General features: G+C 42.5%; 2 protein-coding genes across 19 annotated transcripts in view; one reads left to right on the top strand and one right to left on the bottom strand.

Moving 5' to 3' along the window:
- Nucleotides 1–3,582, bottom strand: part of LOC114663782 (doublecortin domain-containing protein 2-like) — a 346,685-nt gene extending 343,103 nt beyond the window's left edge. For 6 of the 8 annotated variants that reach the window (XM_051935742.1, XM_051935741.1, XM_051935738.1 and 3 more), the window contains exons 1-2: nt 2,923–3,582; nt 1,075–1,129 (exon numbers count right to left, since the gene is read on the bottom strand). In XM_051935742.1, coding sequence (XP_051791702.1) covers nt 1,075–1,129; nt 2,923–3,212 — 345 coding nt within the window. In that variant the 5' untranslated portion in view covers nt 3,213–3,582. The remainder of the gene's footprint in view (nt 1–1,074; nt 1,130–2,922) is intronic. The other 2 variants (XM_051935734.1, XM_051935740.1) reach the window with 2 other exon arrangements.
- The window catches only part of LOC114663507 (probable thiopurine S-methyltransferase), a 261,664-nt gene that overhangs the window by 159,602 nt on the left and 89,826 nt on the right, over nt 1–12,236 (top strand). The gene's annotated exons all lie outside the window — the stretch shown is intronic.

Here is a 12,236-nt window from a genome sequence, read left to right as displayed (position 1 = left end):
GAATAATAAAATTAAACTACAGAAAATAATCCGCATATTGCACTGTATTAAGAGATGTGTTCTAATACCCCTCAGTAATAGTCAGGTAACATAACAACCTTTTATTTATTTAAATAATTCTCTTGAGGTTCATTTAATCATTTTTTAAAATTGAAAACGAGAGGTATGCTGTTAAAGTAAAAGCTCATGAGGTCACAGCAAAAATATTAAAAACATTCTTTTAATGGACAAGGAAGCGTAACAAAGTAACCAAGAGGTAAGGAAAAAAATTGGATGATAAATAATTGTTTTGAGGGTAATATGGCTGATTAAAGACACGGGTCAAAACCGACCCGTTAACATAAGAGATAGTAACAGAAAGCTAACATAAGAGGAAGGTTAACAGATAATCATTGTTTAAGAGTCTAATGGCTTGTGGGATAAAACTTTTATGAAATCTGTCAGTTCTGCACAGTATACTTTGGTAAAGCTTGCCAGAGGGCAGACAGGCAAACACTCCATTATGATTTTCTCAGCCGCTCTCACCACTCCCTACAGGGAAACCCGGTCTGAGGCAGTACAGTCCTCAAACCAGACAGAGATGCCGGTGTTCAGTACACTCTCCATGCCACCTCTACAGAAAGAGGGAAAGGTGGGAGGTGGGGTTAGCTTCCCTCATGCGTCAAACGAAGTGAAGTCACATCCGTCCTCTCTTGACTAAGGAGGAGGTGTGTTGGGTCCAGGAGAGATCATTTGCTATCTCCACTTCCAGCAACGTTGTGCTCCTGGCTGACTCCAAAGTGGAGCCATTGACAGAGAGAGGTGGATGGACAGCACAGTTCTTTCTTTCCAAAAGTTGACAGTGAGTGCCATTATTTTATGGACTGTCAGGGTCATGTTATTGTTCTTACACCAGTCCACACGCTGTTTAACCTCCTCTCTGTCATCCATCATCGTTAGCTCCTCTCATGAGGCCTGTCAACATTGTACTATCTGTGAAACTAATGATGTTGTTCAAATTATTAAAAAACTATACAATAAGTAACACGAATGAGCTACTCTTTAAAATAAATAAAACAAATTCCAAAGAAATACCTGTATATTACTGTTCTGAATTGAATTTTTCTTCTTTGATCCAATTTGCAGATAACTGGAAAAAAAAGATAACATATAATCAAACTTGCACCACCTTAGCAAATTATTAAAGCATCTTAATGGGCAAAATGGGCACTGTCCGGGTGCCCCAGGAGCATAGGGGGCCCATGATGTTTCTGATGCCTATGTACATTTCTGTTTTGCTGTTAGTACAGGAACCCCAGCACATTGCTTTGCACAGGGGCCTATGATGCTGTTAATGATGCTGCCTGCCATTAAATAGCTCTCCTACTTATGTGCAGCTGTTGTTGCAAAAATCCAACAAGAACACTCTTAAAAATAAAGGTGCCAGAGTGGATCTTCAGACTGGTGCTGCAGGGAAAACATTTGTGGTTCCAAAAATTACCATCCACATGAATGTTCCAGAAAATATCTTTAGATACATTGCAGGCTCAATAAATAACCATGAAGAGATGAGAACAGATTTATCAAATACCACTGGGTTCATTATTTCAATACAGTAACCCAGGCTAAGTTTAGGGTTTCCTGAACTGTTAGTATCCTGCTAGGCAGCCTACTGTACATTTACAATTTCTGTTTTCTCCACATATTAGGAACCTTTTTAAAGCCCAAAGAACCAATATGGAAAACAATGTTCCTAGAATTAAATGGTTCTTTGACAAGTAATGTTTCAAGAAGGAACCCCGTAATATGCCATTAAGGAACTGTTGATAAAGTGCACCACATGTTGATAAAGTACCTGCCACCATGGATGTACTGTATAAAAATGTATTTTTATTTTTCCCTCTTTTTTTCCTATGTACCTTTAAAAATCAAGTTGGATATTTTCTGATCTAAATGTGCAGAGAATGTTCCTGTTTTGCACCCATTGCTTACTGGGATAGGCTCTAGCATCCCCACAACCTGGCCCTTGATAAGCAAGTGTGGAAAGTGGATGGATGGACGGATGGATGATATCATTATCAACACAGAATTTTTTTTTTTGCTTTGCTTTATTATAATTTTTTGTAAAACCTTATTTCATATAAATAATATTTCCCAGACTATATTAACTTGAAAAACGGTATTGTTTGTATTGTGTTGAAGACTATTATGGAAATAATAATAAACAATTTTGTCATTCATACAGAGAAAAATGCAACTTTTACAGAGGTGGAAAGTAAAAGAAACTTACAGAGTGGGTTACTACAGGTTGTAAAACGGGAATAAATTATCCACTGCTAAGATAACTATAATGGACGTTGCTTACCCAACAACTGACAGTAAATGAGCTGGAGATAATTTAACTGCAATCCAAATATAACGGTTAAAATACTAAGTGCTATTGAAAAAGAAATTGCAATTCGAAAAGCTTAGTTAAACAATGTGCTTATTTTAGAAAGCTTGTCTTTCATTTTTTAATTAATTAAAAGAATAGGAATGGATAATTGCTTCATTTTCCTATGCACGATTTGAAGATCCGTTTCCCTATACAGTCTCACTGTCACATATTTAAATTAAACCTCTATCTGTTGCACTATGTCAAAAATGTGAAAGATGCGTAAATGTTTTAAACTTTCGTAATATTTAAACACATTACTGAAGCAATCAAATGAAAAAAATAAGTGTTTACTTAAAAATAAACGATCTTTTTTTTAACATGTTCAGAGCACGCGCTCTTCCAGCCACTTCTCTTCTATAATAACCGATCGTGCGCACAACCAAACTCGGAGCCAGGCTGATGTTCACTTCGGAGATTCGGTACAGAATTCCAAATCCCTATAAAATCACAACCCCCGTTCACCCCCCTCCTCAGGTTTTCATCGGACCCGCCATAGTGTTACCTACTCGAGCTTTTTAAACTTTTCCCGGCCGGCAGCCACGTAATGCTGGCCGCTCTCCAGCTCCTCTAGCGCGTCCACTCGATGTCCCTCGCTAGGTGTGTAGATGTTCCTCACAGCTCCGAAAGATGCCTGTACACCGGAGGTTGCCTCTTTCAGGAAACTCTCGAAATTGCACACCCTCTTTTCGTTGACCACAATTTTCCGTCCCTGAAAGTAGGGGTCCCCGTTTCGATAGAGATGGACGCTCTTCACAACTGGCTGTGAGAGGAAGTTGGGTCGGTCGGTGGCGCTCATGGCCTCGTCAGAGAGAGCTGTAATTTATTTAGTAGTACCTTTCTAAACAAGATAATCTGTCAGGTCCTCCTAGACTGGAAATGTGCTGCCTTCATGACATGGCAACAAGACGCTCATTTGTAAGCTGTCATAAACATGTGCCCGCAAGAACCACGCGCATAAAAAAGTAAGCAATACGATCGTTTTCACTAATTGGTGAGCATCAAGTCAAGAAGCCTGCCGATGTCCTGCTTATGCCCGACGCTTTAGTCAAGTCACGAACGCTCAGAAAAGCACAAATGAGCGGCGTCAAAACAGAAATAAACATCAGGTGTGTAGCGCAGGTAGAGCTGCACTACTGTACATCCCACTGCTGCCACCCGGCTGGAGACCAGCTGTACCCTGGGAAACTACTTGTGTGTTACTCGCTTAGTGGTCGCCATGGAGACGCGTGAGGCTTGGGGGCTGACAGGGAGCGCACAGTAGACTGAAAAAAATAATCGAGGCGCAGAACTCCACAAAAGATCGCCGCGCGCTTTGCTCCTCTTCTTTGTTGCTTTTAACCGCTACTCTCACTCAGGAGGCCTAAGAAATTTCTTTCTTTCTTTCTTTCTTTCTTTTTTCTTTCTTTCTTTCTTTCTTTCTTAATATTTTTTTATTTGATTGAATCTGCTTTGGTGTTTAGAGTTTTGCAGGTGAAAGTGCTTTCATGTGATTTTTATATATTTTTGGGCGCAGAATTAAAAAATGAAAACCATTTTTCTCCATCTTGTCATTTTTTTTAACAAAACACATTCTTAAGCTGCCAGTTATAATAAAAATCTTTTTTAATATATTTTTTTTTTTATAAGCCTGCTTTGGTGTTTAGGGTTTTGCAAGTGCAAGTGCTTTCATGTGATTTTTATATATTTTCTGAATTAAAAAAATAGCAACCATTTTTCTCCATTATGTAATTTTTTTTTCGCAAAACACATTTTTAAGCTGTCAATTATAGTTTTTTTTAATTGTTTTGACACTATAATTAATTAAACATCAATGTTTTATTTTAATAAAATTGTATTGTGTCTGCGTGGGTTTCCTCCGGGTGCTCCGGTTTCTTCCCACAGTCCAAAGACATGCAGGTTAGGTGCATTGGCGATCCTAAATTGTCCCTAGTGTGTGCTTGGTGTGTGGATGTGTGTGTGCCCTGTGGTGGGCTGGCGCCCTGCCCGGGGTTTGTTTCCTGTCTTGTGCCCTGTGCTGGCTGGGATTGGCTCCAGCAGACCCCCGTGACCCTGTGTTCAGATTCAGCGGGTTGGAAAATGGATGGATGGATGGACCCCCATGATCCTGTGTTAGGATATAGCAGGTTGGATAATGACTGACTGTATTGTATTGTATTGTATATTCAAGCAAAGAGCCAAAGCCATTCACTCAGGATGAGTGTAAAGATTTTGTAAAAGATCGAGGCCTTCACAAAGACGCTGCAGCACTCTTGGGGTCTCAGATAAAAGATATTAAACTTTTTACATCCAGATGCAACTTTTTCTTGTTACCTGACTAGAGAAGAAGAGTTTGTATCATACAACCCCAATTCCAAAAATGGGACGCTGTGTAAAATGTAAATAAAAAACAGAGTGCAATGATTTGCAAATCTCATAAGTCCATATTTTATTCACAATAAAACATAGAAAACATATCAAATGTTGAAAGAGAGACAATTTACTATTTTATGAAAAATATCTCATTTTGAATTTGATGTCAGCAACACGTCTCAAAAAAGTTGGGTATGGGGGCAACAAAAGGCTGGAAAACTAAAGGTGCTAAAAAGAAATAGCTGGAGGAACATTTTGCAGCTAATTTGGTTATTTGGCTTCAGGTCAGAAACATTATTGGGTATAAAAAGAGCATCTTAGAGAGGCAGAGTCTCTCAGACGTAAAGATGGGTAGAGGAGTGGTTCACCAATCTGCAAAAAACTACGCCTTCAAATTGTGGAACACTTTCAGAATAATGTTCGTCGACGTAAAATTGCAAAGACTTGAAGTTGTATTTCAAGAAATATGGATCCTTGGTTTACCACACTCACGTAAGTGGCCTAAGTTCAGAAAACTGGCAGAAATGACAATGCAGAAGACTCTTCTGAAAGAGACCGAAAAGGAGCACTTCTTCAAAACTGTATTAGATACGCATCAATACCTGTTCCTTCTTCTGTGCATTTGAAAGGAACCAATGTAAACTTTTAAAATCTTCTTGAGAATGTTAACTAGAATGAGCACCATGAAAGTTCTGTGTCAGTGGCTGAAGTGGAACCAAATAAGTAGCAGTTCTCTTTTAATGGTGATACTGTGACATTTGAACAGTGTGATATGTTAACACTCGAGTGAAGAACTTCCCCCTTGAAGACTCACAAAGAGGTTTTGGTGTTCACCGGTACGTTGGCACAGTGAAATGTCCAGCTCAGGGCGGCAAAGGAGCAGTACAGGAGAAAGCTGGAGCAGAAGTTGCAGAATAACAGCATGAAGGAAGTGTGGGATGGGATGAAGATCATCACTGGCTGCAGCTTGAAGCAGGGTGCCACCATCGAGAGAGACGTGGAGAGAGCAAACCAGATGAACAACTTCTTTAATAGGCTTGACCATCCTAACCCACTTTCACCTTAGAGTACTGCACCCACCATGCATCCTTCTGCTGATACCAGTATAGGAGAGAGTTACCCCCACCCACAATTACAGCAGCCCAGGTAAGCAGAGAGCTGAGGAGACTTCGTGCCAGCAAAGCAGTGGGTCCAGATGGAGAATCGCCATGACTGCTGAAGGCCTGTGCGTTGGAGCTGGGGAGTCCTCTACAGCGCATCTTCAACCTGAGCCTGGAACAGGGGAGAGTCCCAAGGCTTTGGAAAACATCTTGTATCATCCCAGTCCCAAAGGTATCACATTCTGGCAAGCTGAATGACTTCAGGCCTGTCGCTCTGACGTCACACGTGATGAAGACCACGGAGCGGCTGCTGCTTCACCACCTGAGGCCACAGGTCCTCCATGCCCTCGACCTTCTGCAGTTTGCATACCAGGAGAAGGTGGGAGCGGAGGATGCCATCATCTATATGCTACACTGATCCCTCTCCCACTTGGACAGAGGCAGTGGTGCAGTAAGAATTATGTTTCTGGACTTCTCTAGCGCCTTCAACACCATTCAATCTCTGCTCCTTAGGGACAAGCTGACAGAGATGGGAGTAGATTCATACCTGGTGGCATGGATCGTGGACTATCTTACAGACAGACCTCAGTATGTGCATCTTGGGAACTACAGGTCTGACATTGTGGTCAGCAGCACAGGAGCGCCACAGGGGACTGTACTTTCTCCGGTCCTGTTCAGTCTATATACATCAGACTTCCAATACAACTCGGAGTCCTGCCACGTACAAAAGTTCACTGACGACACTGCTATCATGGGCTACATCAGGAGTGGGCAGGAGGAGGAGTACAGGAACCTCATCAAGGACTTTGTTAAATGGTGCGACTCAAACCACCTACAACTGAACACCAGCAAAACCAAGGAGCTGGTGGTGGATTTTAGGAGACCCAGGCCCCTCCTGGACCCCGTGATTATCAGAGGTGACTGTGTGCAGAGGGTGCAGACCTATAAATACCTGGGAGTGCAGCTGGATGATAAATTGGACTGGAATGCCAATACTGATGCTCTCTGCAAGAGAGGACTATACTTTCTTAGAAGGCTGGCATCCTTCAAAATCTGCAATAAGATTCTTCAGATGTTCTATCAGACGGTTGTGGCGAGCACCATCTTCTACGCGGTGATGTGCTGAGGAGGCAGCATAAAGAAGGACGCCTCACGCCTGGACAAACTGGTGAGAAAGTCAGGCTCTACTGTAGGCATGGAGCTGGACAGTTTGACATCTGTGGCAGAGCGACGGGCGCTGAGCAGGCTCCTGTCAATCATGGAGAATCCAATGCATCCACTGAACAGGATCATCTCCAGACAGAGGAGCAGCTTCAGCGACAGACTGCTGTCACCATCCTGCTCCACTGACAGACTGAGGAGATCATTCCTCCCCCACACTATGCAACTCTTCAGTTCCACCGGGGGGGTAAACGTTAACATTATAAGTTATTGTCTGTTATACCTGCATTTTTATCACACTTTAATTTAATATTGTTTTTTATCAATATGCCGCTGCTGGAGTATGTGAATTTCCCCTTGGGGATTAATAAAGTATCTATCTATCTATCTATCTATCTATCTATCTATCTATCTATCTATCTATCTATCTATCTATCTATCTATCTATCTATCTATGTCGATTGTTGTGAGGTGGTGAAAGTTGACCGCAGAGCAAGAGCTAAGGGGTACACCAGTGTAACTGCAAGCATTGGCATACATCAACATTCGATCGAAGATCAATCCAAAGTGAAGATTTGCAAAAAGGTGCCGGTACTCACCGGTAAGCTAAGGAAATGTGCCGGTACTCTGTGTTAAAACTGGAAGTAGCATATACCGATAAGTACCGGCCACTCCAAGAAGTATTCTGTTATCTTACTGGGTCAGCAGTTAGGGCATACAAAAAGCCCATGTTTTCTCTATGGGACAGCAGAACCAAGAATTGACATTGAGTTCAGAAGGAAACGGCCAGCTAAAAAAATAATTACAGCTTGATTGCCAGAAACATCATGAGACCTACACTAGCTTGGTGGATCCAGGTAAAGTAGTGCTACCATGACTTCATATTAAGCTTGGTTTAACTAAGCCATTTGCCAAAGCCCTCTCAAAACATGAAGAGTCTGTTTGATGTATTTGTGCCAAAAGGTTTTGGGCTTGTTTCAGGCTAAATTGAAAGAGGGCATTTTGCTGGACCTGCTATAAGGAAAGTGATTTCTGATGCAGAATCTGATGGTGTGCTTTCATTAAGTATCATTCCAAAAAGTAATTTCTTTAGATTTTGGGTAACAATAAAGATCCAAATCATGAAGAAATTGTGAAACATTAATTGGTTAAGTTTATAGAACTACGTTGCAACATGAGTGTCAAAGTTGCATTTGTAATTTTTTCCCTGAAAATCTTGGACCCGTAAGTGAAGAGCAGTGCGAAAGATTCCATCAAGATATCAAAGACATCCTGGTTTTTTAATGGCATTTTAAGGTTCTTTACTGGGTTGTATGGTTCCTCATAGAGCCACTGCTTGACAAAGTACCATTGTATTCTTGTAAGGGTTCTCTGCATATGAAGTTGGTTCTTTGTGCTTTGAAAAACATTCTAATATGTAGAAAAAAACCCAAAATCCTTAAAGTTTGGTAAGCTTCCTAGCAGGATACTAACAAATTAGGAAAACCTGGACTTAGCTTGTGTGATTGTAAGCAAGAGTCCTTTTAAAATCACAACTTCTTAATATTTCAGAAATGTGTTACCATTGTAGGAGGAAAATGGGCATCCCTGCCAGAATGGAGAAAAATCCATTATCTGGATGGGAGGTCAGCACGATGACGCAGACAAACAATAAAATAAATAACTTTGTGTCCGGCCAATGCCAAATAATGGAAGGACCAGCAATAGCTGAGAGTCGGGAGCAGTTCAATCCCCCATATGCTAGGTGGCAGTGGTCCTCTCATGGGAGCACCGTCAGGACCCCCATAGTGGTGCTTGAGATATGGCATCCGGAATTGCAACCCTGTTGGGGTCTATGTTTCAATAGAGAGCTCTGTTTTTTTGGGGGGAGACCTCCCTACTTTGGTTGTGACCTGGAAATGCTTCCCAGAAGTCATGGTGTGGCCCCAGTGGCATTCTCAGCTTTGGCATAAAAGGAATCCCAATCCTTACATGGAGGAGTCAGAGTTAGAAGGGGACAACACTATTTTGTAGGATGAAGGAGGAATTATGATTGGTTTATTTTGCTAGAGTTTATGTGAAGAAGGTGTCTTATCATGTATATTACTAAACCACAGTTAATTTATGCACGGCGGACGCACCGAAGCGCATGCACACTGCGGCGTGACGCCCGCCCCAGAGTCAAACGCAGCAGCTTCCCAAAACGTGGCGGCTTCCCAGAGTCAGTAGGTGGCGCCCAAACAACACAACCTGTAAACTAGACTTGCTGTAATCCACTGTGCCAGTAATATAGATCACATAACGGTCATTCAGTAACACAGAAACAAAAACGAGACCCCATGGAGAAAAACAATAAACGGAGGCTCCTACAACGCGCTTCACAGACACCTGAAGCATCAGATCCATTGAACCTCTGGAATACAAACAAAGAAGGAATGATAGAAGACATGCCACGAGCTGCATGGAAACGATGATTCTTGTGTCAACTGTGAAGCCTATGCACTTAAAGACATTCAGTCTGCTCTCAGACTCCTTATCATTTATATTACTAAACCACAGTTAATTTATGCACGGCGGACGCACCGAAGCGCATGCGCACTGCGGCGCGGCACCCCAGAGTCAAACGCAGCGGCTTCCCAGAGTCAGTACGTGGCGCCCACACAACACAACCTGTAAACTAGACTTGCTCTACTCCACTGTGCCAGCAGTCTGTGTGGCATGTTCAATCTACCTAACGACACAGCCACAGAACAACACAGATGAGACCACATAGATAAACACAATAAACGGAGGTTCCTACAACGCGCTTCAAAAACACCACACGTAAGACCGCATGGATACAAGCAATACACGGAGGCTCCCACAACACGCTTCAGACACACCAGAAGCAAAGACATCACAGCTCCACAATGAAAGAGCTCAACTAAAGGAAATACAAAACGAGCCCGTATAGATAAACACAATGAAACTGTTTGAATTCATCAGGGCAAGTTGTAGACAACTTTGACTGAGTTGCTAGCTATCTATATTACTAAACGACAGTTTAATTTATGCACGGACGGCGGATGCACCGCATGCGCACTGCGCCTCAGAGTCAAACCCAGCGGCTTCCCAGAGTCAGTAGGTGGCGCCCAAACAACACAACCTGTGAACTAAACCTGCTCTAATCCACTGTGCCAGCGGTCTGTGTCAGCAGAGGCAAAGGAGGCATGTATCCAAATGGAGGGAGCTCAACGATTAGTAATACAAGCACGAGCCCGTATGGCTACAACCTGTAAACGAGCCCGTATGGATAAAAACAATGAACGAAGGCGCCCACACAAAGAAACCGCTTTAGTTCAAATAGGGTTATTGAATTAAATGGAAACTTTACCATGCCTTCGACTTGTGAACTAAACCTGAGGTAAAGCGTGCACGCCAGGTTGTACAGCCGCCCGGACGCGACCACCCACACCACCACATAAACAACACAACCTGTACACTACTCTTGCTCTAATCCACTGTGCCAGTAATATAGATCACATAACGGTCACAGACTCAAACCCAGCGGCTTCCCAGACTCAGTGGCTGGCACACGAACACCACAACCCGTGAACTAAACTTGCTGTGCTCCACTCTGCCAGCAGTCAGTGTCAGCAAAGGCAACGGAATCACGTCTCCACAAAACGAAATTGCTTTAGTACAGATATGCTTATTTAATTAAATGACATTTCCCCAGACGCACCCACCCTCCATGATATGTCATCCATCCGAATATCGGACGGAACAGAAACTTATTGCCATTCTTGGATTTACGATTCTCTAGAGAATCGCGGGCTTACTTGTCTTCTTATATAATATGCTATCGTGGCTGTTTGTTTGTCCAGGATTTTAAATCACCTGTAGCCCACAAACCGCTTGACCTATTGACCTGAAATTTGGTAGACATATAGTACGTGATGTCTACTATCCGCTTTCTGGGTGATGATTTTTGTATTACACTCTTTATTTTTATTTTATTTTATTGTAGTATCAACTTTCGGCATCGGCCAGCAGGGTGGCCGTGCGGCAATTGCGTACGGGTGCTGTTCTCATCGCTACCACCTTTGCCGTCACTTCCCCTACCTCTCCATATCTTAAATCATTCTGGAGGCAGACTGAAGACTTAAGTGCCAGCTTAAGTGAAAAATGAAAGAAAACGTACTAAGTAATTGCAACACAAACTCTGACTCTCAGTTTTATCGTGAAAAGATGCCAATGAAAGAAGAGAAGAAGTGGGCTGCTAGGGTGGAGAAAAGAAGAGCTGCTTAGGAAGCAGCAAGCGCATCAACCTCTGAGCAAACGATTGCTAAATGTACAGAGAAAGAATATGAAAACTAGGAATGCTCAAGTCAAGTGTATTCACGGCATGTTATCGTGCAGTGTGCCGTTACTGGTCAAAAATAATTGTGTTGGGTATTGCTGTGTCTGTGGTTTGGGGCTCTCTGGTGCCCCCTTGTGGTCACACCATCTGTTTATGGCTATTTACTGTATGGAGCCTGATGCAGATCTAAATAAATAAATGTTTTTTTCTGGAACCTTCATTTGGAAGGGTCTTTTGGGAACCAAAATTGGTTCCCTACGGCATCGCTCTGAAGAACCACTCTGGCACCTTTATTTTTAAGAGTGTGGAAAGAAGGTATCAGGGACGTTGAGATATTTGTATAATGGCAGACTACTGCTGGATATAGGGATGCACGAGAATATGTGGATGAAACATCTAAGAAGTGACCAAAACTAGAGAAGTTATACCTACTGTAGGTCAATGAATAAGTATTATAGCACTGGCACTGAGTGCTAGAATGAATTCATTATTCGTTTACTTGGCTCACTCTCCATAAAATGACTGCTCACCATTGCCAGACTAGATGGAACTCTCTTTTGTGACACTGCAGGCTTGCCACTTTCTTACATGCCCAGCCGCTGGTGAGGGAATGCCAGCTCCTACTATGGGTGACACATCTCTGGCTGATGCAACTTGTCAGCACAGACCTCCTTTGAAGTCACTGTCCCCAGCGAGCACTTCTAGCTTCTTGAAACAGTGCATAACTCTTTGAAAAGGCTGGGTGGTCATTGTTTTCATTGCAGTCTTGCAGCCGGTGACAAAAGCACATCAGCAGGGTTTTTGAGCACTTTGTTATTAGGTGGCACAGAAGGAATCTTGAGTGGTCAGATGCCGCTGTCATGCAGTGCTGAAGAGGTGTTCAATACTG

Source organism: Erpetoichthys calabaricus, chromosome 13, assembly GCF_900747795.2.
Source record: "Erpetoichthys calabaricus chromosome 13, fErpCal1.3, whole genome shotgun sequence".
Taxonomy (NCBI): domain Eukaryota; kingdom Metazoa; phylum Chordata; class Cladistia; order Polypteriformes; family Polypteridae; genus Erpetoichthys; species Erpetoichthys calabaricus.
Note: the sequence above shows the minus strand (reverse complement) of the source record. Positions and strands in the feature narration are given on the sequence as shown.